Source organism: Lontra canadensis, unplaced genomic scaffold (genome assembly GCF_010015895.1).
Source record: "Lontra canadensis isolate GAN:19392208 unplaced genomic scaffold, GSC_riverotter_1.0 scaffold41, whole genome shotgun sequence".
In the NCBI taxonomy this organism is placed as follows: Eukaryota; Metazoa; Chordata; class Mammalia; order Carnivora; family Mustelidae; genus Lontra; species Lontra canadensis.
In genome coordinates, this window is record NW_022631035.1 from 4,634,754 (window position 1) to 4,662,132 (window position 27,379).

General features: G+C 56.7%; 1 protein-coding gene across 5 annotated transcripts; it reads left to right on the forward strand.

Annotated features, from left to right (window-relative positions):
* Positions 1-596: 596 nt before the first annotated feature.
* Positions 597-27,379, forward strand: MXRA7 (matrix remodeling associated 7). Of its 5 annotated transcripts, XR_004384166.1 has the most exons (6): positions 598-902; positions 15,317-15,389; positions 19,457-19,553; positions 20,570-20,650; positions 22,351-22,443; positions 23,642-23,941. XR_004384166.1 is itself a non-coding variant. In XM_032870525.1 (5 exons), the coding sequence occupies exons 1-4, from the start codon at positions 642-644 to the stop codon at positions 20,601-20,603; spliced, it is 465 nt and encodes a 154-aa protein (XP_032726416.1). In that variant the 5' UTR covers positions 598-641; the 3' UTR covers positions 20,604-20,650; positions 23,642-23,941. The 5 variants fall into 5 exon arrangements, 3 of the variants coding, with proteins under 3 accessions (XP_032726416.1, XP_032726417.1, XP_032726415.1); XR_004384167.1 differs by lacking the exon at positions 20,570-20,650 and having other exon boundaries at positions 597-902; XM_032870525.1 differs by lacking the exon at positions 22,351-22,443.

The following is a 27,379-nucleotide window of genomic DNA, read 5'->3' on the forward strand; positions in this document are numbered from 1 at the left end:
AGAGGAAAAGTCAGTTTGGGAGCAATGTTATCCCAAAGCGCCAGGAGCTGAATTCCAGAAAGCCGCCTTTGGGGGGCAGCCGCGTTACAGTGAGGCTAGTGTTGAAGGCTGCTGGGTGTTAGGGCCGGGCATTCCCCGCCAGGAGCTCGGGTGCTCCTGGAAGTGGCCCGGAGCAAGCCGGTCAACATTTGCCTTTCGTCGCCTTACGGGCAGTCCAGTGCCACGGTTTAGGCGAGCCTTCCCGGCCGTCCGGGGCCTCGGCATCTCCCAGCCTGCGGTGCCAAAGTGCTGGACCTTCTGTACAGGGCGGAAATGATGCCGAAAATGACCGTAATCTAAGGGCGCCTGAGGCAAGAGCGTTTGGAGCTGGGTTTTCAAAACAAATCTAAGCGCGAGCGTCAGGCCTGCCCGGTGCAGGGAGGGACTGGCCCGCCTCGGGAGTGCCGCCGCAGGGGTCAGGGTCCCCCAGCATCCGTGGCCTCCGCACCCCAACCCCCACCCCACCCCACCCTCACCCCCGCAAAGGGGGGTCCGAGAGGGCGGGGCGCGGGCAGGGGCTCCGCCCTGGGGCGGGGCGCGGGCGGGGCGCGGCGGGCTCCCTCGGGGTCCCCGCGGGCGGGCACTCCGGCGGCCGCGGCGCGATGGAGGCGCCCGCCGAGCTGCTGGCCGCGCTGCCGGTGCTGGCCACGGCGCTGGCGCTGCTGCTCGCCTGGCTGCTGGTGCGGCGCGGGGCGGCCGCGAGCCCAGAGCCCGTGACCCCGGCCAAGGCCCCCGGGACCCCCGCACCGCCCTGCGCCCCAGAGCCGGCGGCCGCGCCGGAGGGCCCGGGGGAGCTCGAGGGGCCGGGGGAGCGAGAGGCGGCGCCGGTGGAGGCGGAGGAGCAGGCCGCCGAGGCCAAGCAGGTACGGACCCGGCCCTCCTGGGCGCCCTCTCCCCACCTCGGGGCCCGCCTCCCCCTCCCCCCAGCTCAGGCGGGGCCGGGGACCGGGCTCCCAGCCTCGCGCCGACTGTCCCCCAGGAGCGCAGACCCCGCCGAGCAAACTCGCCATGGCCCTCCCCCTCCCGAGTGCCTGCGAGCGCCGAGCCTGTGGGAGTTGTGTAGTGTGTGGTGCTGGCGCTCCACTTCCCGCTCCCGGCTCCCTCCTTCCCAGGCTCGGGTCACACCCACCCCTCGCCCCGCACCCCTCCGGCCCGCGGGTTCCCGGATCCACGTGCATGTTCACGATCTGCGATGATGAGAGTTGTCTCGATAATGAAAAAATGGTCATACTTAGAAAAAAAAATGCTGATTTTTCCTGTTAAGCCAATGTGAAATCCAGACTCCAGAGCCAGTGAGGTCTCGGGGTGGGAAGCCACAGGGCGGGGCCGAAAGAAGAGGCGCGGAACAAACGCAGTCATTGTATTGTGCTTGTCAAACTGCACGCGTGCTTCGGCACCTCTGCCCCGGACTTGCAGATAAGCCAGGCCTGGGGGGAGTGGAGGAGAAGGTAAAAGCTCCGCTGAGCACCCCGGGAACCGGCCCTCCTGCTTCTGCCCCATCCAGGTCCCTGCTGTCCCTGAGCTCTGTCCTGACCTCACGCCTTGCTTCCTTGCTTCGGGACATCAGGAGAGATGTGCACCCATCCCCCAGCCCCGTACACTTTTTCCAGTGCTGCTCTTCACATTGAAGCCTACTTGGCACCCATGAGACACACTGCCAGGATTTCAGCGCCCTTGACCCCAGCAGGCTACCATTCGGGGCCCTGAGCCTGTTGGACCAGAATGCCTTGTTCTTACTCCCGAGCCCCTCTTCCTGCAGGGGAGGATGGCTGGGACAGTAGAAGCCGTGAGCAGGCTGCTGGGGTCCTGTCAGTAGAGTATCTGCAGCGTCCTTTAGAATTTTGCTGGACATTATGGTTTACAGGGCAAAGAACCCTTGAGGGGAGACGGCCATGAGGGTGGGCCAAGGCGCAGCTTCTCTTTGCCAAGTTAAGCGTGCAGGGACCCCTCTGAGCAGGCGCTTTGTTTGACAAGTGGGTGGGGTGACTAATTGTGTCATGAGCGGATTCTCACCAGCCTGAGGAGGGCTGTCGTATTTCCCCCGCCCCTGCCCGCCCCCCTCCGGGGCCAAGGACAGAGACTCTGCGTGATGGAGGCCCAGCTGCTCTTGCGAACCTCCCTGGCCAATGGCAGGTAGGGCTTGGGACCTGTGCTGGTGTGTTAGGTCGGGCTTCTGCCTGCACTCACAGCCTCCCGGGCCTAGGAGAGATGTGGGGGCCCTTCTCAGCCAGCCCCAGTTCTCAACCAGCCCTGCCCCACGGTTTACACAGGGCCCTCGAAACCCCAGCAGCAAATTCTAGACAGAAGTTTGCAACGCCGCCCTTAGTGGTGCTCAGTCAGTGTCTCGATCCCCTGGGCGACACACTTCTGAAAGAGCTTTGCACAAGGCCTGTGGGGCCCTCAGCAGTTCCAGAGCTGGTGGGCAGGACTCAGCGTCACTGGTCAGGAGCAGCCAGAGGACAGTTTTCCTCATTAGGAAAACGCTTGTCCTGTAGGGGTGAGTGGGTGCTCTGGAGGACAAAGCCCATCACAGGGGTTCCCACGTGGGGCAGCTGCCAGATGACTCTGAGAGTTGAGGCTTGGGTCTCTCCTCCCTGTGCAACAGCCGGTCCTGAGATTATCCCAACATAAGCGTTACGTTTAAGTCCGTTTCCCTGCCCTTGTGGGTTCAGACCCCCACCCCTGCTAAGTTGCTGAGCCCCCCTCAATTCCAGCCAGCAAACGGTCGTGGCTGCGCCTCAGGCCTGGGGTCAGGTGCTGGGGGGGGACACATACCACTGTCCCCCACTGCTCTGCCTTCCCGATTGTGGGATTAGCCCTGCAAGAAGCCGCTAAGAAATTGTCTGTATATGGATGTGGGGTGGGTGGGGGCATTTTTTGAGATCTCATTATCATATTGCTGGGCCTAGTGAGCGGGTAGAAGGGCCCTGGGGAAATGAGGCAGGGGTGGGAGGGAGTGGGGGGGGATGCAGAGCAGTCAACTTGCCTAACTAATGGCACTTCTTCTGATCCAATCATCTTTCTGCCCTGCCAGGCCCGGGAGGCCCAGGGCAGCTGCTGCTTCTGACTCACTAAGCTGATTATTGCAAAGGATCTGGGGCCCAGGGAAGCAGCCTTCCAGCGCGGCTCTGGGTCACCGGGGAAGCGGCCCTGCTGTGCTGGGAAGCAAAGTAGCGTAATGGACTGAGGCACTGGGCAGCCACTGAAGAAATGGGGGGTGATCAGCCGGCCGGGACAGGGAGGCCAAGCAGAGGGCAGAACCGTATTGTTAGAATGTCTTTCTTGTTATGTCTCCTAGGGGTGAGTGTAGGGGTGGGCAGCTGAGGAAGTATGATAGGCGCGCCCCACCCTCACAAAGAATCATGACCAACAATGTTACGAATAAGAGCTGGTCCCTTTTAAGGCCAAGAAACAGTGTCTTTGGGTGCTGATGTGTAGGCTGCGATCTTGGGAGGGCCGGGCTTCTTGCGAAATGGAGGTGTGGATTCCAGCAAGGCTATGTCAGAGGATTCCCAAACCATGGTCAAGGTGAAGGTCAAGGGTCACTTGAATAGTGCTAGTTTACATCCATGCCAGAACTCGGACTTCTTGGCACTCTGGGTCCTCGCTCTGCTCAGCAACGGAGTAGGGACAACGTCACCACACATGGGGTAGGCAGGGAGACTCATCTAGATTAAAGACTAAAGAGACAAGACAGACAAATGCGATGCCTGATCCTTGATTGGATTCTGGATTGGGGCTGGGGTGGGGAGCTGTCAAGAACATCTTGCAGGTAGCTGGGAGATATTTCAAAGCAATGACTTATGAGATCATTTTATTGTATTGATGCTCAATTTCATGCATGTGGTGCTGCTGTTGTGGTTAGAAATATGTCCTTGTTCTTAGGAAGATGCATGCCTGGGAGGCCGGGGTGGCTCAGTCTGTTAAGCAAGCGTCTGCCTTCGGCTCAGATCATGATCCCGGGGCGCTGGGATTGAACCCCTTGTTGCCGAGCTCCCAGCTCAGTCTGCTTCTCCCTCTGCCACTGCCTGCTGCTCCCTCTGCTTATGATCTCTTTCTCTCTCTGACAAATAAGTAAATAAATAAAATCTCTAAAAAATAAAATAAAATAAAATAAATTTTAAAAAGAAAGGTGCATGCCCAAACATTTAGGGGCGACATGTCACGATTCTAACAGTGACACACATATGCACGCACGAGAGACTGGAAAGATGGCAAAACGTTAACAGCTGGTGAATTTAGGTGAAGGGTGTACGAGTGTTCATTGTTTCATTCTTCTGATTTTTCTGTAAGTTGGAATTTCCCAAAACACACTGTTGGAGAGTACATTTATCTTGATGAGCACTGAGAAGTGTAGAGAGTTGTTGAATCATCATATTGTACACCTAAAACTTCTATAACACTGTATATGAATTATACGTGAAAAAAAAAATACAGTGTTGGAAAAAAGAAACCAGTGGGGGAATTTCTCGGGAAAGGGCTTGGTTTTTTAGGCACTCCAGTGGTGGTGGTCTGATTGAGCTGCCCAGCCTCCTTTGGCTGCCCTCACTGTGCAGCTGGACCCTGGACCTTTTCCCAGAACCCCGAGATCATGACCTGAGCCAAAGGCAGACGTTTAACCAACTGAGCCACCCAGGTGCCCCCGTAGTTCACCTTCTGAAGTTATCCTGCTGTTAGGTCCATGCTGTGTCCCTTACCCTCACCATCGTCATCACCACAGGCGTGTCCTTGTGCCCCCCACCCCCTGCAGAGGCCACGGAACGATTTAGGAGACGGTGAATCCACTCCCGCATCATCTGTCCCGACCTTCGTGATGTCAACATGGCCCTGCTCTCTGTTCTCTTAACAAAAGCGCAGAAGCCAGCTAGTCGAGGGCCAAATAGATAATTTGGCCGTTGTTCATATCACTTTGGAATCTTGTCTCAGTCAGCTCGGGCTGCTATAACAAAATACCACAGACTGGGAGACTTAAACAGTACAGATTTATTTCTCGCAGCTCTGGTGGTTGGCAAGTCCACGATCAAGTGCCAGCGAATTCAGTTCCCAGAAAGAGCCTGTTTCGGGCTCACAAGACAACCGCTTTCTGGCTATGTAGGCACGTGGTGGAGAGAGAGCTCTCTGGTCTCTTCCTCTTCATATAAGGACAATAATCCCTTCCTGGGGGCCCCACTCTTAGGACCTCATGCTACCCTAGTTACCAACAAAGGCCCCACCTCCAAATACCATCACGCTGGGGCTTAGGGCTTCAACATAGGAATTTGGGGAGGATACAGACACTCAAGTCTGTAGTATGTCTAGTGATTTGCTGGGAAGGAAACTGGAAATAGTCCAAATGTCCATTAATTAGGACACTGAGTTAATTAGCAAGTTGGTAGAAATAAGTAAGGAAAAGTGCAGAACATAAAACAGTGTGTTCACAGTAATTACAGTCATGAACATCCCCGGACAGAGGACGATGCCCAAAGCTGCGAACAAGAGTTCAGTGTTCCGAAGCGCAAGAGGGTGTTTTATGCGAAGTTGTTCTAGCTCATAATTTTTTTTTTTTCCATGTGAGAAAGAAGTCCGGGGACTTTCCTAATGGCTCAACTTTGTTCTTTCTTCCAGAGATAGTCTTGTTTGCACACAGAAAATGTAGCCGTCGGTCAGAATTTTCTAGAAGTAGTGAAGCTGCCTAGCTTCAGAGGGAGGGTTAGAAGGGAAACGTGGAGCGTGCGCCCTTTCAGACAGTCTCTGTCCGTTTAGCCCTGTTCTTTCCCGGATGTGGCCTCAGCCACAGAGTGGGAGGGCTGAGACGGTCTGAGACCATTGGTGGATGTGCTTCCTGAGCAATGTCCGATCCCTGGTGGCTCAGGCATTTCTGGAACACCCTGGATCTGACCACACTCCCTTGGCCGATGTTAGGGACAGCGCACGAAGCAGGACTTTGCTGGGGTTCAGAAGCCTCCTCCTGGAAGGGGTGCTCTACGCGGACAGAGTAGCTTGCTCTTCGGTCCGAGCCACGACGGTCTGGGATGCTGCCTTCCTGCCCTCCAGCGTGGGAGGAAGAAGGATCGGTCACGTCCTCCTGGCCACGGGGGCTAAGGAACAACAAATGAGATTTAACAGGTCCAGGGGAAACCCGGTGTGAGAAGTCACGGTACCCGTTCACCTAATATTTTTACCTCCGAAGGACTTGGGAGAAGAACCTCTGGGCCTCAGTTTCCCCAAGCGGAAGGGGTTGGACTCAAACCATCTCTGATCTGTCCTAGAGCTCTTAGCAGTCATGGGCTTTCCCATTACCACTCCTGTTGCGTGGCCTCTGTGTGTCTGGCGGGGGAGAGAGTATGTGTGTGTACACCTGTTTCTAGTATTTGCAAGGAAGAGCTCCTTGCGTTCATTGTTAACTCTGGCCAACCTGACCCCCGCTGGAGACAACCCTAGGCATGTTCTCAGCAAGAAACTAGCTCTGTGACCTTGGGATTACTCATGTGTCTCCAGGCCGGAGGCTGACGTACTGACGGCTCAGATTCTGAGATCAATCCCGAGACAAGCAAATCCCTCCAGCCCAGCGGTGTCCTATGAAGATGAGTAAACGCAGCTCCAGGGTCAAACCATTCTTCTCTTTATTCTTCATGAAGTCTCACCAGTTCCTGTGCCCCTGGTTGAGGCTACCTTAGAGACTTTAAACCCTGGACACCCGTCTTCTACTAAGATCCTTGAAGTTGGGGCGCCTGGGTGGCTCAGTGGGTTTAAGCCTCTGCCTTCGGCTCAGGTCATGATCCCAGGGTCCTAGGATCGAGCCCCACATCGGGCTCTCTGCTCAGCGGGGAGCCTGCTTCTCCCTCTCTCTCTCTGCCTCTCTGCCTACTTGTGGTCTCTCTCCCTCTCTTTGTCAAATAAATAAATAAAATCTTAAAAAAAAAAAAAAAAGGATCCTTAAAGTTGGTCCTGGTAAAAGTTCTTCAGCCTGGTTGGTCCCCAGCACAGCGGTTTGCTTTCCCTTCCCCCTTCTTGGTCTGGTCTTGTCAGTCCACGAGCTCTTGTCCCTGTGCTCAAGCATCTCCGTTTATCCCCTGCCCCCCACCAAACCGTAGACACAAAAATTCCACCTAATTCTTGCTGATAAGGGGAGAATGTGTGTTTCTGCCCCTGGTGGGTTTTTTTGTTTATTGTTTTTTTAGTGAAGCTTTCGATGCCCTCCCATTCCTCTTTTGTAGGAACAATGCCAAAAACCGTTAATCTGATAGGATTGGATCTGGCATGCTTGGCCATGGGAGCAAGAGAGCGAGTGTAGGGCTTGTGAATGTGCCCTCAATGGGGATATGAGGTCGGAGTCCAGGATGGCCTTTTTAGTCTGCCTGGTTGAACTTGGCCCTGCAGCCCGGCTCTTCCCTGCCCCTCCGCACGTTGTGTGCTGGGCACAGTCTACACCCGTCCCCCAGCCCTGCCTCAGGAGTCAGCCTCTTCCCCAGTATTCTTCCTTTGTTCTTTGCCCATGCTGGAAGAGCTCATGCCCGTATCAAGTGGACGGCTCGCTTCTAGACCTGTCTTCTAGAACATGCTGGCCACTGTCATCGTCCTGATCAGTGGCTGATGATGCCCAGGCTCTCCTTGAGCTTGACCTCACATGGCCGGCTGGCGGTGGTTGTCCACTGAGCCCCTGGGGTCCCCTAAGACCATCATGTCTGTTAAGGGCTCTTGACTTCTGCCCACCACGCATGCCCTCGGCCCCACCCTGCCCCCACTGTTCTTCGCCATCTGCTTAGAGTTGCTCCGTGGCCCCCCAAAGCTGCTCAGGCTGAAAGCCCACACAACATCCTTGTTTTCTTATTTTCTGGCCCAAAGTCCCTCCATCAGGGAGTCCTGTCACCTCTGTCTGCAGGCACCATCTTTATCACATGGAATCCACATCCTAGGCTCCCGCTCCATGCCCTGCGATGGCTCCCGTCACATGCAGAGTAAATTCCAAACTCTGAGCGTGGCCCCTGCGGCCAGCCCTGCCTCCGGTCCCCATTGTCCTGTGCCCCCTCCGTTGCTGTCCGGGCTCTCAGACTCCCCAGGCCTGCACCTCAGCTGGAGCCCAGGGTTAGCTCTTTGCTCTGCCTGGCAGCCCCTTCCTGGCCTAGACTTCCACACGACTGTTCCTTCACCGTGCGAGCTTCTGTGTCCCTGAGCAGCTTCCGAACACGAAGTGCGCCGACCCCTACTCCAGCACACCACCCTCTCTGGCTCTCTTCACAGCACTGAGGTCATCCTTTATGTTTGTCTCCATTGTCTGCTGCAGCAGGATGTCGGCTCCGGAGAACGGATCTGCCACGTTCACGGCCACAGCCCCAGCTGCAGCAGCAGGCTCAGCACACAGCAGGCTCAGCACACAGCAGAGCCCAGCCCCTGCTTGCGAGTACATCAGCTGCGAGGACAGCAAAGAGAAGGAACAAGGCAGATGCTGCCTCCTCGTAGCACACCCTGGACAGCAGGCCGAGGCCATTTCTCTTCACGCCCCAGACCTCGTGCGTCTTGTCTGCACGCACTAGAGCTGTGTGTCGCGCCCCAGAGTGGCAGACTGCTCTGTAAGGTGGTGAGCTCCCCGAGGCTAGAAGTGTTCAAACAGAGACTGGATAACTGGCAATGCGTCAAAGGTTTTATCAGCTAGGGTTTTGTCTTGGGTCAAAGCCACATTAGATCAGTGGTTTTCTCATATTTTTAAAAGCACGAGATACCTTTTTTCTTCTTCAATATTAGATGGAAGTCCAGTGCATAAAACAAAAGCAGAACTGCCGTGTGTGTGTGTGTGTGTGGGCGCGCGCACGCCAGGCAGAGGGTCTTGGCCCTTCTCTTCCCGCCTCCCTCCTTACAGCAGTTCCCTTCCATTCCACCTCCAGTGGAGCTTCAGGGCTCTGCCTGCCGAGGCCAGGATAAAAACTGAACTCAAAACCATCCTTGCCGGGTCCTGTGGCCTCAGAGGAACCTGTACAGAGGAAGGAGGAGCACCCAGAGGTGAATAGGGGAAGGCAGACCGTGTGCCCAAGGTGACCCCAAGTTTCCCCCCACCACCCCACCCCCGACCGTGGACAGCACTTCCCAGTAAGCACTGCGGACTAAACTTCCTGAGGCAGGAGAACCTCAGAGCTGGGGATTATTTGAATTGAGCATGGCAGTGGTCATCCAGAAAACATATCTTAGGGTTTTAGTAGGAAAAAAACATAAAGCTGGCATTTGAAGATGTTCTCAGAGCCAGTGAGTTGGAGGAGAGTAAGGTCAAGGACATGGTGCCCTGTCAGGCCCTGAGTGACTGGCAGGAACATGGAGAGTGGGGGCGGTCTAGAGGTCCAGGTGGAAAAGAAGCGGCAGGCTTGGATCACCATTCCCAGGCCGTGATGAAGTGTCAACGATGCTGTGACCGCAGAGAAAATCTGACGAGTTGAGAGGGGCCACTTTAGGAGAAGAAGACGTCAGTTCCTTGTCATGGCGGGGGAGGGGACCTTATCCAGCTGCAAATATGAATGTAGAGGTCTGGCCCCCACGTCCTTGGCCTGGAGCTGTCACTTAGGCGCCGGTGGCTGAGCTGCTGAGACACACCAGTGGAGAGAGCCCGCCGTGACCTCTGCTGGCCCTCCCTCCCCATCCAGCGCGGGCGGTGTGGGAGCTGGCACCGGCTCTGTGCCCTCTGCTCGCCCACAGCGGCTGCCTCTGAATGCAGAAGACGAACAGCCCAATTGCCTAATGGAATCTGTCTGGAAGCGGGGGAGGGTGCCGTCAGACCCGCTGGGCCTGCGGTGGGAGCCAGGAGGGAGCCCCGCACCCGCACCCAGCCGGCCAGGTCTCCGTGCAGTGGAGGGGCCTGACCCAGGCTGCGGAGGAGGGCATGGGCCCTTGAGAGCTCCCTGCTCTCTCTGCTGGCTGCGGCAGGGGAGCGAGGGACAGGCATCCCCGTGCAAGTCGCCCCGCGGTCCTCTCATTTCACCCTGGATTAACCGGGGGGCTTGTAGCCACAGCCCCAGTCAGCTCTGGTGCCCAGTCCCCGGATCCCAGCAGGTCCTGAGTGCGAGACCCCAGGGCAGAAACATCTCCTCGGGCAGACACAAAGTTGTCTGTTTCTCTCTCTCTGTCTGCCTCTCCCCCACCCCTGTCTCTGTCCCTCTCTCTGTCTCTCTCTCCCCCTCCTCTGCTTCCGCCCTGTGTTCCCCATCGCGGGGGCAGCCATAAATGGCAATGCACGGCTGCAGGCTCGCGCTGGCTCCGAGAAGCCTCTCTCCTTGGCCTCCGGGAGCCCCTGGCCCCCGTGCTTGGCCTCTCCCCACCCCCCACCCCGAGCCATCCCTCCACTGGAGGAAACGGCTGAATTGGAGACGTGTCCCGGGACATGTGAAGTTAAACTGTGGGCTCTGGTCAGTGAGGTGAGGGGTTGGGTCCCAGCGCAAGACTGCTCCGGGGACCAGCCGGGATGACACCAGCTGTCGGTCCCAGAGGGCGTCGCCAATTCACGGTTTTCTCAAAACCCACTTACTTTTTCATTAGAGCTTGGTGTATCGGTTTGCTAGGGCTGCCGGAACAGCGTACCACATACTGGGCGGCTCGGAACACAGACATTTCTTTTCTCCAGAACTACAAGGTCCCGATGTGGGCAGGGCCGCTCTCCCCCGAAGCTTCTGTCCCTGGCGCGCAGGTGCCGACTTCTCACCGTGTCAAGGGGTTTTTCCATGAGCACACACACCCCTGGTGTCTCTCGCCTGTGTCCTTTCTTACAGATTTCCTCTTAAAAGGACACCAGTCAGATGGAGCTGGGACCCCCTCAACCGCCCGCCCCGTCAGCCTCATTTTAACAGAATTCCTTCATCAAGGGCGCTCTCTCCAAACATATTCACAGTCTGAGATACTCGAGGTTTGGAGCTCAACGTGTGAATGTGGGAAGGGACACAGTTCAGCCCACAACACAGGGTACCCTGCAGCACGCTCAGGACCGAGGGCACTGACCAGAAATCCACAGTGATCGCCTCTCCCTAGCTTGCAGTCAGCACTCTGAGCAGTGGTCGGGTCGTGCTGCCCCAGGCGTGGTCCTAGCCCAGCGCTGTGGGGAAGTAAGCCAAGGGTAGGTGGGATTCAGACCTCCAGAGCCCCAGGGGATCGCCTTCAGCCAGGGCCAGCCAGTCCTTCCCTGATTGACTCAATAAACACTGAGCTGGAGGCCAGAGTCCCTTCACCTCCCAGTTCAGGCTTGACATCTCTCACCTGCGCTCTGAACCCCCTTCTTGGAGTTCCTCCTGCCTCCCATCTTGCCCTTGCTGCACCATTCCACTTTCTGCTCCCAAAAGGCTGGTCTCCTCCCGTTTCTTCCCATTTTAAAGCTGCCGGGGGCCCCCTCGTTGCCTTATAATATCTCCCTGGTCAGAGCCCTGCTTCCCAACACCCCATACTCCCCTGAAACCACACCAAACTCTCCAGCAAGTCACTGCAGAAGCCGCGAGCCTCCCTGCCTAGCGTCCCTTCTGTGGCCTCGCTTTGCCCTTCAGGCTCACCGAACTGCCCTCGGGGCCCCTCTATTGTGTTGCTTAGACACACAGTGTGTTCCAGAAAACATATCTTCAAAACTGCACATGCTAGAACAGGATGGAAGGTGGGACGTGTTGCAGGAAGGAAGGGCAGAGGTGCAGCCTTGCCGACGACCGGGTTGCCCCGTACTGCCGTCCTTCATGGTCATGAACACCGGTCACCGTCTGGAGGCAGAGAGCTGGAGGGAGGCCGATGGGCCGCCACGTCCAGAAGTGCGACCATCTTTGTCCCAAGCGCGCTGTGTACCAGACCCGCCCACCCTATTACTGGTATCAGCACTTAGGTTTTTCTGTCAGGTACACATTTTTTATAAAAATAAGGGCAAAATGCAATAAACAGTGTTTTGTTTAATCATGGACTCCGCTCCATTATGGTGATGTCATCTAAAAGTTCACCAAGTAACCCGAACAAGCCTGTGGTGGGGGCTTCCTGCAGTGCCCAGGGCCCAGCCCTCAGCCGCTGCGCTCTCCCGCAAGGACTTGACCTGTTCTGGCCTTGCAAAGTGGGGTGTGAGCAGTCTGTTGTGGGAGGGGGTCTGGCCGCCCTGAGGTAGTTGGTGCCCAGCGGGCCCACGGGCTTCAAGGGGCATCTTCCGAAGGAAGGGGTTTTCTGCACAGACAGAAACCAGTTCATGGCCAACCCCACACTGCTTTCCAAACTTCATGAAGTCTCCAGTAAAAAATTTTTTTTAAATTACATCCCCATATATAAAGCCACAACGCGCCAGAAATTTTATAAAACAGTATCTCTGTCTGCCACACACATTGCGCTATTTGTCATTTAATTCCGGGATACAGGGGTACCCCCAAAGTCTTCGTGCAGTTTTAGGCTTTAATAACTTGAGGAGTGTAAATGCTACAAAGTTACAGCACACATCCATTGAATATTTACTTATTTAAATTCCTCTTATACTTAGCTTCCTGACATTTGAATGCCAAGTTTTTCATTTTAATCTTGTGCGTGCCAGAAGCACTGGTGGAGGAGGCCTCTCCCACGGGCACCTTGGGGAGCTGGTCAGCCTCCCTTGAAGTCACGTCCAGGTCATCAGGTGTGTGTCAGATTGTCCTAAGATCGAAAGGCTGGAATCACAAAAGCGATCCCTCAGTCACCGAACCTCGGGCTGTGACTATTTTTTTGAATTCTGAAAATCAGCTGGAGCCATATCTAGCCCCAGACTGTGGTAATTACACGAATTTGAATGAGAAATAGCAATATATTTAAAATGAAAATAACCTCTCCGATGTCATCTTCTGGTATGTTTGTAGCTTCTGAAATTCTTAAAGCTGAAAACCACACTAAGACTTGGATTGCACATTTAAAAAAATATCAGGAGCGGGGCCCCTGGGGGGCTCAGTCGGTGAAGCGTCCACCTTCAGCTCAGGTCATGGTCCTGGGGTCCTGGGATGGAGTCCTGCGCCGTCGGGCTCCCTGCTCAGCGCGGAGCCTGCTTCTCCCTCTCCCTCTGCCTCTGCCTGCCGCTCTGTCTGCTTGTGATTGCTCTCGGTCTGTCAAAACAAATAAATAAAATAAAATGTATCCGTCAGTAGCGACCTCTGAATTGCTTTCCTAACCTGCCAAAGGGACCGCAACCACAGTTTAAGCAACAGCACACTTCACAAGTCAAGTGCAAGATTCAAATATAGACCAGCCTCTCCCCGGGAGAGTGTTGGCAGGTCTGCTTTCACCGTGTCCCTTTGGGGTGGTGGGGTCGGCCTCGGTTCTTGACGTTCTCACCTTGGATGGCAGTTACTGTGTAGCTGTCTTCCCACCTGCATCATGACATCTTTGTGGAAGGGACTGGGCTTATTTCTCTTTTATCTCGGTGTCCCTCACACATAATGGGAAAATCCACCTCCTCTCCGTTTCTTTATTAGCCATGAATGGGTTAATGGCTATTTGTCTCTCTTTCTTTCCTTTTCTGTTCCTTAAAAAAAAAAAAAATTAGATTTCATAGTCCAGCAGATTTCAAGTTCAGCTTGTGTAGTATTTTTAAAACATGTTAGGAGTAATTAATGCATATTCGTGCGTATTATTAGGAAATCCAAATATATGGAAATGTATCATATGAGCAAAGGGCCGCCCCTCCCCCCAAGGTAGCCCCGCCCCAAGGTGACTCCACCCCCAATGGTAGCTCTGCCTCCCAAAGGTAGTCACTGCTAACAGTGCCTTGCCATCCTTCCAGAAAAACTTCGGTTAGCGTTTAGGAGCATGTGTGTGCACTTCCATTTTTGTATTTACACCAAGAAGACTGTCCCCCTCACACTGTGCTGCTTCTTGCTTTTTCCTCTTGGTAATTTACCTGATGCATTTCTCACATCGGTTTGTACCGCCGCCTCCTTTTTAAAGCACAGGGCTGCATGGCACAGGCACACCGTGATATATTCAGCCTGGTAATGTCGTAGCGAACACGTTAACCAAATATATTTACCGATAAGACATTTCACTCTGAGGACGAACATTTCCTTGTTTCCAGTTTGCCGTGTTTTCTGCTGCACACAATCAGAGCCCTTGTATAAAAACGTGGACAGATGGTTTCCCAGTCCAGAGCAGATCCCCAGAAGTGGGTTTGCGGGGTCAAAAGGGTGTCTCCTTTTCCTGCCTCCCCTGGAGAGGCCTGGCCCCCTCCCCACAGGCACAAAGATGCTTTGCTGTGCAAAATCTGGGGGGCATCACGGCGGCACTCGTGGCATCGTGGCTCCCATGTCACTGGTGCTGAGCTTGCTGGACACTGTTGCCAAGTGGAGAAGTCCTGCTCCTGCCTCCTGCCCCGGCTGCATTTTGTGGGGTCCAGAGAGCGAGAAAGTGCCAGAAAACTCAATGCCTTTCAGGGTTTGCCACTCGTGACTGGCTGCTTCGCTCACTGTTTTGTGAGCGAGCCTGCTGCCGGCCACTCCAGGCTCCTGCTCTGGGAGCCGAGTCCCAAAGGCCCAGGCGCGCTGCCCTCTCCACCGGCTGTGGGCGGCTCCCTCCTGTGTGTGCTTCCCTCGCTGAACCTGTGGGTCTGTCCATGTTTGCCCGCCCGCTTCCTGTCACGGTTGCCTGGGCCACGCGGACCCTAAATTCCCTATAGCTGGAGAATCTGTGCGTCCCTGTCCCGCCGCCCCCCCTAGCATTCCTGCAGGTTGAAGTCACTCTTCCTCCCAAGAAGGCCATCTTGGGACACTCCTTCCAGCCCATCTGTTTATTGAGTCCATTCGTGGGAGAGCGCCGGCCCTGAAGGAGGTGGAGCTCCAATTTGGGAAGATGGACGTTGAGCCTCTTAGGGGTACAAACGAGGTGCCAGGAGGCAGAGACGGAGTCTGTGCCCGCGAGTGCCGCTCCCCCGTGATGGCCCAGCCTGGCCCCAGGGCCGCAGATGGCCGGCCAGCCTTCCTCTCGTGCCTTTAGTTCTACTCACTGGAGCAGGGTCGGGGGGCGGAGCGTGGGTGGGAGTCCCCGTCCCATGACCCGGACGGCCTCCAGAGGCTTTGACAGGCACCCACCCAGAAAGGGCAAAGGGACTGAGGTTCATCGGTCAAAAGCGTAGCTCCTCCGCCCACAGCCTCCCCCTTGTCATCTTGGCCACACGGTGTTTACACAGAAACTGTGCGGATTCCACCAATTCCACCGGTTCCCCCCACAGGGTGACCGTCACCCCCCCCACGCCAGTCAGGTGGCTTTCACCAAGGAGTCAGGCACCTGCAGGACGTATCAGAGGGACTGTCTCGGGCTCCGGGCGCCCGGGGCTGACTCCCTCCTTGCCTTGCAGGAGGAAGAGGAACCAGAGCAGGAGGAGGATGGCCGGGAGAGCCCACCCCAAGCAGGGCCTGAGGAAGAGGAGGGTGAGTGGGACCCGGCCTCCAGGGCGTACCCACCCCCCGCCCCGGCCCGGTCGCCTTTCCTCTTTCTGTCCCCACCTTCCTGTCTCTAAACTGTGAGTTGTCTTCTGCTCTGGAAGGCCCATCTCGCCAGTAAACCAAGCACCCTGACCCTCCGTTTCCTGCCCTGCCCCCCAGCTCCTGTCCCGTCACTGCTTGTGCACTTCAGTCTCTCGACAGACTCTCCCCTTCCATCTGATGGAGACGAAAGCCACTCACAGGGCCGCTGCCCACGCGTTCTGCACGGTGGCAAGCTGACTGGCCGGACCTCCCGCCATCAGACTCCCGCCCGCCAGGAGAAGGGAGCGGGAGTGACCAGGAGCATTTAAAACACTGGCCAGATTCAAACTGGACTGGGTGGACGGCGGTGGGCTTGCCCTGGGCACCCCTGGGGGCCAGTCCCCCGGACAGAGACAACCACACGTGGTCTGGGTCTCTGCTGGGCCATCGTGTTTTATTTCTTTAAAAAGACACAAACAAACAACAAACAAAACCAACATGTCGACGTTTGTTAAGTCTGGGGGACTTATTACTTGGACTTTTGTGTATGTTTGTTTCTTTTTTCTTTTTTATTTGACAGAGAGAGACAGTGAGAGAGGGAACACAAGCAGGGGAAGAGAAGTGGGGGAAGCAGGCTTCCCGCAGAGCAGGGAGCCCCATGTGGGGCTCGATCCCAGCATCCTGGGATCATGACCAGAGCTGAAGGCAGACGCTTAACAACTGAGCCACCCAGGCACCCCTTTTCTTTCTTTTTTTTTCCTTTGCCTTTTATTTATTTATTTATTTATTTACTTACTTTTGTGTGTGTTTGAAATAGTTCATCATTTTTTTTTTTAAGTGAGACTGTTGCTTTGACTTTCAGCCGACTGCTGGCAGGGGCAGTGGAAAGAGAGGGTTGCAGGAATGCCCTGACCACGGCTGGTGTGGGCGTGTGGCAGGCAGCAGGGCAGTGCTGGGGGCCCCACAGCTCCCCACTGAGGCACCGTGGGCCTGCGCTTGTCACTACTGCCTCAGAGGAGAAGGAAGGGCAGACAGCTGCGCAGGCCCGTGGTGAGGGAGCCTGCTCTCCCCAGAGCTTTTGGTTCTCCTCCATCATCTGTAGGTTAGAGATGCGTGGGACTGTGGCCCTGGTGTCTGTCCCTGCCTGGGTGGCCCCAGGCGCCTGCAGGGATGCCAAAAGTCGGTTAGTGACTTGGGGACACCGGCAGGGACTAGAGCCAAGACTGCCAGATGCCCCAGGCTAGGACGAGGGGAGGCTCACCAGCCTCACACCCAGCCTGTGCCTCGTCAGGAGCCCTCCCCCTTATCTGACTGCTGCCCCCAGGACATCCCCCATCCCCCAGCGTCTTCCTGGCAGCTCTGACTAGGCGAGGGAGGGGAGGTTTATGGCCGCAGCTGTCAGAGGAAAAGAGGACCAGCCCCCAGCCCCTCTGCAGTGAGTGCTCGGCTCTCAGGCTAATTGATTAGTGCCGCTCAGACGCCCTCCCTAAGCGACCTGGTGTTTCACAGACAGCTGCCTGAGGAGGAAGTCCTGCTCCCAGGGGGCCCTCCCATCGAAACCTCCCGGCCAGCAAAATTGGATGCGACTGTTATCCCTGGGTACACCACATACGATGTGATTAAGTGAAAGCCTTTTCTAGTCGTTTGTTCTGCCTGGGCCCGAAAGCATGAGACTAATCAGACCTGCCCCATACACGGAGACCTTGAGTCGTACCCAGCAGGCAGAATTTTTTATGTTTTATTTTTCTAAAACATAGCAACACAATGACCTTGATGTTGAGGCTAATTGGTTTTCTTTCTCTGTGGCCTCTTTCTGAGATCCGGAATCTAGCGTCGGCTGTGAGCTCATTCTGAGACCGCGGCCTCTGTGGGATTATGCCCCTCCGGCAGGCTTTCTGGGGCTTTCCTGGTCCTCAAGGACTCAGGCCTCTCAGACAGCAGCTCTGACTCACTCAGAAAAGTGCCCAGATCCTCAGACGCAGGCAGCCCACACTCGGTGCTGCTGGAAGCTCCCGGTTCTGTGGACCCACAAGGAATGGAACTTTCCAGCCTTTGCTTGTCAACCTGAGCAGAGCTCAGCCTGGAGGAAGAGCTGGCCAGCGGGCGGCTGGGGTCCCCAGTGGGGAGGGATGGGAATGGATTCCTCTGTTTCTGGGCCCCTCTCTCTGCCACCCAGTGCCATCGGCCTCCTTGCTTTGCTGGCTCTGTCTCCCCAGACACCGCAGGCCTCAACTCACAGCACCCCCTCAACTACCGTCTGTAAAACCCTTCCTGATGCCACCCCCGCCCCCAGAGAATCTTCCAAGCAGCCCCCTCCCTCCCTCCCACACCATGTCGTTTCTGCAGAGTACTCACGACCGACTTCAAACTGTTTCTGACTTCTCTTTACTTGCTGTACGTTTTATTTGCTGCTAAGTCTCCAGCCCCGAGCGCAGTGCTCACTAAATATTTGCAGAAAGAACAAAGAGCAAAGGAGTCCTTGTGCAAAGGCAGTAACTTCTTCCCAAGGCAAGGCTTCAGCCTCGCTCTCTGGGCAGTTGGCCGGGATGAGGGGGCCATGAGAGAGGACGGTGGAGCCGGCCAGCTTCTCCTCCGCGAGGTTTTAGAAAGAACACGGTCCCCACCACATAACATTTGGGTTCGGAATTTGCATCCAGAACCTTCCTCCCTCAGCCCAGAGAGCAGCTGAATCCGACGGGCCCAGGCGTTTTCCTCCCCCGCTGGGCCCACGTCAGCCTGCCTGATCAAGCCAGACAGCCGCCAGCGGGAGGCCGGGATGGCCTGGAGCGGGGTGGCCTGGGGCAGGGTGCCCAGGCGTTTGAGATTCCTGGCACTGGAGTGACAGAGCAGTAAGCTCTCCAGAACAACTGAAAAGGTCTGTGCCTGCATGGGAGGGCGATCTGCTGGCCTCCGCATTTCCCATACTCAGTTCTTTACACATAACTTCATGGGAATTAGACAAGACCGTTCATTCTGTCTCGGTCATAGACAGAATGCGGGGCGGCTGGGGTTGTGTGCCCTGCACCTGCTGGGCTGAAGGACCACTTCAGGGCCTCACGTCCAAGGGGACTGTCTCCTCTCTGATGCTCAGCCCAGGGCAATGCTCTGGGGCGCTTTCCTCTCCTGTCCTGCAGCCCGCGCCCGTGTTCCCAGCACTTGCCCTTGCTCCCTGTCTCACGGTCCTGCTTCCCTCTGCCCAGACCTCTGGTGTGCCCTCATTAGGCCTCGAGATGGTCTGTTTGTTCTAAGGCAGCTAGGAGTCTGCCCTCAGGGGCTGGCAAATCCCAGCACACCCTCTCAGTAATACGAACCAGTTTTGATGCCCGAATTCAAGACGGTGTGGAAATGCCACAACACTTCCATGTCCTACCGTGGGCTGGATGCGTTGTTCCAGATTTCTAATCACTGGCAGGCAGCCCCAGGCCCTGGAGCTGGAGGACCCCAGCAGGAGGCTTGGGAGTCCCTGTGCCATCCCAGGCACCCTCCTCCCCGAGGAGAGGCAGGGAGCCCAGCACCCTGGCCCAGCCTGCTCCCTCTGGTGTGAGTCGCCCAGCGGTAGTGGAGGGCCTCAAAGACAAGGGTGGACCATCCTCGCAGGCAGCAGCTCGGCGGGAGCCTTCGCCGGAGAGGGACAGCCAGACAGACCTGTGGACAGCTCAGCCCGGTCTGGGAAGGGAACCATCATTTGGTGGACGGAGCTGTGCTGTTTGAGGAGGGGACTGATTTCTCCCCAGCTGTTACAATTTTGTCTCCGGATCCCCATTTGGAGTTCCTCAGTGGCCGTGGGATTTCACAGAAAGACTGTGAGAGGAAGCCTGTCAGGCGAGAAGAAAAGTCACCACCGCCCTCTCTGAGGCCTGGCAGCACCTGTGCGGGCCCTGGGGTGGACGGGGGGGGGGGGGGGGGGGAGACCCCCTCTGGCCGAGCGGCCCTTTTGAAACTAATAAAAGGGGAAGGGGACCTTGAGTCTGGGGGAGGGCCCCCAGCACTCAGACCCTGCCGCTGCCTCTGACCCCGTCTCCTCTCTGCAGGGGGAGAGGTCTTCTCCTTTAAATACAGCCCTGGGAAGCTGCGGGGAAACCAGTACAAGAAGATGATGACCAAAGAGGAGCTGGAGGAGGAGCAGAGGTAGGGCCGCAGAGCACCTTCCTCTCCGGTCACGGTCACGGTCCCGAGGTGCAGGGGGAGGGCTGAGGGGGCTAGCCCGCGGCAAGCCCCTGCCCCAACCACTGCCACGCCCCCACTTTGGGTTTAGGGGTTCTTTTCTGTCCTGGCTGTCGTCAGCCAGGCTCAGTTCCCCCCGGGGTGCTCCAGGGGTGGGGGGAGGAGGGGAGGGCGGCTGAGCCCCTCCTCCGCCCGCCTCCCTCCCACTCAGAAGGGAAAAGCCAGAGGCCAAGAGGCGGCTGTTCCCTCCCAGGGCGAGTTCCTGACAAAACCAATCTATCACCTGAGAGGGGACAATTCTTCCTGCTCACCCGCTTGGCAGCTCCCCTCCCCCTCCCTCCCACCCCTCCTGCCCAGCGTCTGCGGGTCCGTCTGCATCTGTTCTGCTCCACGGGGCTCCCACACAATGGCAGCTGCCTAGCTTCTCAGTTTTAGAACTGGGGCCCCTCCGCCCCCGCCGGACACCCACTGCGCACCCGTGGGCCTCCCTCCATCCCGCCAGGGTGCTAAGGAACGCTCTGGAAGCAGCAGGACAGCTGGGGAGAGAAGCGGTGCTCAGACCCTCCGCCCAGCTGTCTCCTGCACGCTGCTGGCCGGCCTGGGGCCTGGCACGCTTCGGTTCGAGCGGGAATCGAAGCAGGAACCCAGGCTGGGCTGCTAGGGTCACAGGGAGCAGGAGGGCGTATTCGAATGCATAACTCCAACAGCCTCATTGCGGCTGGCCACGCCACTCGGGGTCCCTCCAAAGTCAGAAGCCGCTTTGCCCATGAGAATCCCCATTTCCCCTCTGTCAACTGTCCCCAGCTCCTCCAAACCCGGCCTGGAAGGCTCTTCTCCTGGAGCAGAGGGGTGGCGGTGTAGGCCCAGCCTGAAGAAGACCCGGAGCAGGGAAGGTGGCCTCCCGCGGATCCGCGCCCCTCCCCTAGGTGCTGGTGACGCTGCCTCTGGGTGTGACCCCGTTTGCTGCCTTTATATTTCAGGATTGAGCTGACCTCTGACCTCACTTCCCTGTAGCAAGTTCCTTAGGTCCTGAGCCACACATATTCTTGCAAATCCTTTTGGTAAGGAGATTGAGGCCCTAGACCAGTGGTGCTTCCCTCTCCCTGTCTGTTAACGTGTCCCCAACATGACTGACCCAGTTTAAACCTCCCCTCCTCCGCCGCCTTCATTAACCAGTTGGTACATTCCGGGCACCAGCACGGGGGGGCGGGGGGAGCGCCCTGTGACCCGGTCCCCCTCCCAGGGCTACAGGGTTCTGGGAGCCCAGGGGACCGAAGTCCCCAGTGGGCCCCGCGGACCTGCTGGTGGGGAGCTAGCGCCCCCTTGTGAGGCTGGGGCCGAACTGTCGTCCCCCTCAGGAACCTCTGGGTGTCGCCCTGACGCTTTGTCCTGCCCTAAGAAAAAAGCCTCATGTGGCAAAACAACAACAACAAAAAAAACCCTCTGCTCCTGAGTGGTGGGACAGGCAGGTTTTCTGGGGCAGAGGAAGGGGTGGCCGAGTGCGGTCCTGGTCAGTAAGCTCAGTGTGACTGCAACACGACTGCTCTTTCCGTTTCCTGTGGTCTGTGGCAGCTTCCACGCCCCTGTGGCCAGGGCGAGTCATTGCAACAGAGACCACGTGGGCCACAGGACCCAGAAGAGTCAGTATCGGGCCCTTTACAGAAAACACGTGCGGCCCCTGGGTTAACAATAGGGAGGGCAGGGTGCCCTTGAGGTCCCGCAGAGGTCCCCGTGGACAGAGCTGTGGCTGGGACAGGCCTGATTCCCAGGGCTCGGGCAGGTGCTCCCTGTGGCCGTGAGGAGCCATTGAAACAGGAAGGACAGGGAACGGATGCCAGGCCTTAGGTTGCGGGGTCGGATGGCCACCGACCCTGGGCTCTGAGCCAGGACTTCGGGAAGAGGGAGGGAAAGTCTGTCCTCTGTCGTGTTTAGACAGCGGACTCTGCATCGGCCAGGGGGCTCTTTCCCGAGGGGGCTCGTAGGGGGGGCTTCTCACGCACTGATTGACATTTGGCTATTCCGTGAGGTGGAGACTTTGCCCCCGGGCTTCTCTCGGGGTGAAGGAGGCTGTGGCCCAAGTGGAGAAGGAGGGGCCGGTGGACGCCATAGCCCTTAAACACAGTCCTCGCTCAGTGTGGTGCTGTCCTCACGGGGTGGAGCTGGAGTTCATGTCCATTTTCATGCCTGCCCTTCCCAGCATGCTCCCCGCGGCTGTTGGACGCATCTGCCTGTGCCGCCTGCCTGCTGCCTCCTGCCCCTGCACGCGGCCAGCCCACGTGGCACTGCATGGGGCTGCTTGACCACACCCCTCCTGCAGCCGCTTCTGTCCCTCTCGTGGAGATGCTTGGGGTTGCAGAGGCTGGCGCGCTGGGCTCCTTGTCTCCACTGACAGCACGCTAGTTCCTGTGTGGCCCGGGAGCGCCGGCGGGTGCAAGTGGGTTCTGGTCCCAGCTGAGGGTAGGACACTGCCCTGGAATTCCAGTGTGGAAACAATACGTCTGTTACTGTCCAACCACTGAAACCACAGGCCAGCGAAGTGTGCTCTCTTCTTTGCCTGTCAGATTCTTTCCGACCAAACACTGCCTGTTTCTAATTCCTCTCCTGGCACGCTGGGTCCCAGCTGAGTTGCAAGTAAGTGCCGCAAATCCCTGACTTTAGAAAACTTCTCAACTCAGCCAACAGAGCAGCAGTAGGCTGAGCCGGGGGCCTCAGTGGTCACGTGATCCCGCATCCCCTAAAGCCTCACTTCATAAATTTTCAGGGCATAGCACTTAGGAAGCGGGACTAAAATCAAGACCCCAGATCGTTCCTCTGGTGTTTAAATGGACATTCCCATCCTTGGACTCGCTCGCAGGTCAGCTTCCTTCTGCCTGAGGAGCTGAACACGGTCGGGTTTGCGAATCCAGAGCCTGTCGCCGCCCAAGGAAGAGCGTGTTCTGTCACGACCTGCCCCCTCCTTCGGGGCTTCTCCTGGGGCTCAGGGCTCACGGCCCCCTTGGCCTTGCCATGCCTGGCTGGCGGGGGTGTGTGTTCCCACCGCAGTCTCTCTGGGAGGGCCGCATCCAGCTTCCGAGCGTGGACAGGACAGTGGGCTTGCCGGCTGCTGACGGCTCCTCTGGCTCTCAGAGCTTGGGAAGCTAGTGATCTTGGCAGGAAAAAGAATAAGCACCTCTGCCCACTCCTGTCCTTGTACACCATCTGTTCTCCCCACCTTCTGGTCCAGAGGGAAGTGTAGACCAGGAAGGCTCTGATACACAGGAACCTGGGACCCCAGCACCCACTCCCATTCTGAAGGTCGTCAGAATGTCCTGACCTTTCTGGAGGGCGACACGACTGTGGTGGAGGTGTTTTGTACTGCATCACAGGCAGGGGCTGGGGAAGAGGCCGGGGAACCCAGGCTGTGGGATATCCTGGCCTCTGCAACCTGCTGAGTCGGCCAAGGCTTGGCCAGTGTTAAGGTCTAGAAATACTCGAGACTCTGACCTCCAGGAGAGAGCGCTGGAGGGACAAAATCGGATCCCCTGTGATCCCTTGATGAGTCCGTGTGCTGCTGGGTGTCATTTTGGGAAAGGTGGACGTCCATCCTAGGGTGTCAGTGTCCCCAGCGGGGACAAAACCCTGCCGGCAGGAATAGGGAGTAGTCGAACTTGACAGGATGGGCCCAGTAAAGCACAGAGCCAAAAATCAGAAGTGCCCAGTGTCTGACCTAGAGTCTACCCTGCCCACCTGCCCAGAGAAAGGGTCTGTGCTGCCCACCTGTCCAGAGACAGCATCCGCCCGACCTAACTCAACAGTAGTTCATGGACTCTGGACTCATAATGGGGTGTGGCAGGCTGCTGAGGTCCTGTGCCGAGTCAGGCCAGCTCTGGGGAACAGAGTGTCCTACTGCAGGTGACAAGAAGCAAACTGCCCCTTGACCGAGAAACCAGTGTCCAGCATCTGCAATCCCAAACATCCTCCTCCTCATCCCTGTTTCCCATGTCCTCCCCCACAATACTTGTTAGATGGAAGAAGTAAAATAAATGATCTTTTCTCCCTATTTCTCTTTACAGAACCGAAGAATAATGAAGTTATCCTTAGCCTCCTGCTAAAGGCTTTTCCTTTTGGCATCTAAAAAGCTTGAGAGATAAAATGGAAATCCCCAGAGCAGAGCCATACAGGCTCTGGCTGGCATAAATCCGCGGGGACCCAGACCCTCCGTCAGGACCTGCCCCTTGGCGGGGAGGGTTCTGGGAGTGCCTTGGCCCCCCCACCCCGGGGTAGAGGTGTTCCTCCCAGTTGGTGTAGATTGCTTGGTTAAGCCAGGGTTTTGTAGACTTTGGTCTTTCTTATCGCTGAACCCTGCTCTCACCCTTCACATCTGTGATGTCCCCAGTGACAGACACCTTGTCATTGCAAAACCATTGTAGCTTCCTTCCAGTGCCTCCCCCTACCCTCTACTGGCCTTCTCCTTCACTGGAGCCAAAACGAGAAAGACTCTGAGGCATTCCAGATAGCTGAGGCCAAGCTCCTTCGCTCTTAGCCGGCTCTGGGGTGGCTGACTGTCCTCCTTTCCCTGGGGGCCCACTTCCCTCTTTCTGGCTGGCTGGCTTGGTGGCAGGGGGCGAGGGATGCCATGTTGATGGTCCCAGAGCAGGGAACCAGTGCCAGCTCCATATCTCTATTGCCCTTAGTCTCTGCAATCCGGTCGTCTTGGGGCTCAGAGGCCTTTTCCCTGACGCTCTTACCAGCTCAGCTGAATCTCCACCTTCACTTCGGCAGAAGCAGTAGGAAGAGTGAGCTTGAAGTAGATTTCTGGACTGTGCCGTTCCCTAGAAGGTGTCCTAGACAGATCAGAATTTCACCAGATAGTGAGAGCAGTCCCAGATCCATTTCTTGGAGTTTTATACTGGACAGTATTTATACTGTATGAGACTAATTGGCAGTTTTTAGATGTGTTGGTTAAAACATTTTTTTTTTAAGCAGTAAGTTTATAGAGAACTTTTTTGGCCATTTAATGGAAGGCCAGGGTGCCTACCCCTGGGGCATGTTACATTCCCAGTGACCTCCTCCTCTGGGCCTAAAAGCTTAGGTTTGGGGGCGGAGAGCAGACCAGGCAATAGTGGGTAAGCCACGCTGAGCCACGTGACGAGGAGATGTATGCTTGGTGGCACATAGGTCCCCACACAGCAGTAAGAACGGCCCTGCCCAGGCTGGGATCTTACGGATCCAGTAAGTAAGTGACTCCCTCCAGGTTAGTTATCTAACTAGTTAGTTGTCTGGACTCTTCCTGCCGGGCCTTGTAGGCACCAGGGCTCACATACTCCTGATAGCTTGGATTTGTGTGTTCGGCCTCTGTTCAGCCCAATAAACTTGGAGTAGATGATCTCGGTTACTGTGTGTTTCTTCAGTTTTGCTTTGTTTTTAAAAAATAATCTCCTTTGAACCCATTAAAATTTGAGCTCTCTCTCACTTTGAATGCCTGTTGCTCTCTAGCCGAGTCCAAGCCATAGGTCCACCCCTGTTAAAAGTGCCCAAACACCACAGCCATGAAAAATATCTGAGAATCTGTGGTCGCTCAGGGTGGGGAGATGCTGATTTCAACCAAGGAGCTCAACACACCCCCTTTCAGTTCTCAGTGCTGTCTTCGGACGGTGGGTACCAAACACCTAGGCCATGCTCCTTCTCCTCCAGACGGGCAAACGGACCGTAGAAAGCACATTCCCGGGGTGACAAAGAGAGGCTGGGGTTTGGGACTTCAATATTTGAGTTTCTAGATGCTGCTGTAGCCAGAAAACTAACTTCTGGATGGGAGACATGGGGTTCCCACGGAAGGAAATCTATCGAGACGCACGTGTAAGACCAGATGCTCAGACCGCAGCCCGGCCCCGGGCAGCGTTCTGGGTGCTGGGTGACCGGAGGTTGTGCCAGAGCCCAGCCACGTGGGACCTGCCCGTGTCTGTGGCATTGCCAGCTGCAGGTGGAGGTTGAGAGGGCCCAGGAGCAGGGTGTGGTGGCCCGGAGATACTGCAGAAGACAGATGCCAGCCGTGCAAACAGCCGGTACGGGACCAGAACCGCAGACGGTCCCTGCTTTCTGAGGCAGTCTTGCCCCACCCTTTCCAAATGTTTGCGCTCCTGGGAGTTGCCCTATGCTGGTCAGATGGCGCGGCGGAGCCTCACAAAGACAGCAGCCTGTGCAGGCCGGTCTATGGCAGGAGGGGCAGGGCCCCCGCTGGCCATAAAGGTATCTGCGCAAATCAGGAAAAGGAAAAGGTGCTGAGCCCCTTCCTCTGGGCAGTGAGACCCCATGCCAGCCCCGAGTCACGCCCCCATGTGCCCCTCCACGTGCGCCCCCTCCGTCTCGGCCGGCCATGGTCTTTGTCCTCATCCCTCTAAACTGAGGCTCTTGCTAACCTGTTTCTTCGGGGGCTCGCTCTCCAGCCACCTAACAGAACGGGCCTCTCCCCGTTACCTACCCCGACATGCGAGGTCAATGGTCAAAGGGGGCCCAAGGGGAAACAGGGGCACCGGAACCCACACGGTCACTCACGTCCCCAGACCTGCAGGGAACACCCGAGACCTAGAGCCGGCTTTTAGAACCTTCCAGCTGAGGTCGTTGAGCTTTGAGTGGGTTTTGGTGCAGTTTGATTTTCTTCTTGTCCTGGAAAGCAGACTCAGCAGTAGCGGATAGAGCAGGGCCCCCCAGCGCCCCTGCCGCGCTGGGCTTGGAGCACCTTTCTCCTCTCTGTCCTCTCTTCCCCACAGAGTGCAAAAGGAGCAGCTGGCAGCCATCTTCAAGCTCATGCAGGACAACAAGGAGACATTCGGGGAGATGTCCGCTGGCGACGTGCAGGAACAGCTCCGGCTCTATGACATGTAGGCAGCCTTCGTCCGGCGAGGTCCAGGCCCTCCCATGCAGACGTCAGCAGGCTCCTTCCCTCCCCCAGACATAGCTGTAGAGGTGGATGGCCCCTGATGGCGCGTTCCCACAGCTTAGTCCTCCTTTTATAGGAAGCGGGATAGCTGTCTTCAGAGTTAGACGCATTTGCTAAGAGAATGCTCCCCGCAGTTCCGGAGGCTTCCAGAAAGCCTTCTGAGGCAGAATGAGGGGGCAGCGTTGTTAGGCTGGACACCCAGACAGCAGGACCTGTTACCCATCTTCTGCACGGCGCCCCCGAATCCTTTCCACACCAGGTGCGGGCAGGTGGGGGGGGGGGCTGTGCCCAGGGATGCGAGCTGCTGCCTGTCCCAGGCTCTGAGCGTGCTTTTAGCAAAAACCCTAACTCAGCACCTCAACACCCACCTTCCATGCTGAACTGATCAGTGCCCTCAGAGCTGGGACCCGCGAAGAGCCCCTCCCATTTAAGCATGACACTGACTTCCCACTTAAGGAAGGGAGGCTCGTTTGAGTGTTTATAACACACCCAGCACTGTGCCCCCTGCTAGAGAGAGACATCAAAGATGCAACATGGTGCCCGCCTGTAAGGGAGACGAAGGTCCTCCGGAGAAGACAGCCATGCGTGCAGGGAAAGGGCCTTTCCACAGACAGCACGCCGGAAAACACCAAAATGGCCTGATGGGGACAGTGTCTGGGACAGCTTGGGGGCTCCGTAGGTCCTGGGGTCAGCCAACGTGGGATGAGGGGAATACAGCAGTTCCTTCGTGCTGCACAGGCCGTTTCTGTTCCATTAGCACGAAAGCTCATAGCAAACGGAATTAGGGAGGGTCTGGTGAGGAGAGAACCTGCGAAGTTCTTATAAATATTTTGTATTTGCTGGAATAAAGCTAAATCAATACAGTGAACTCAAA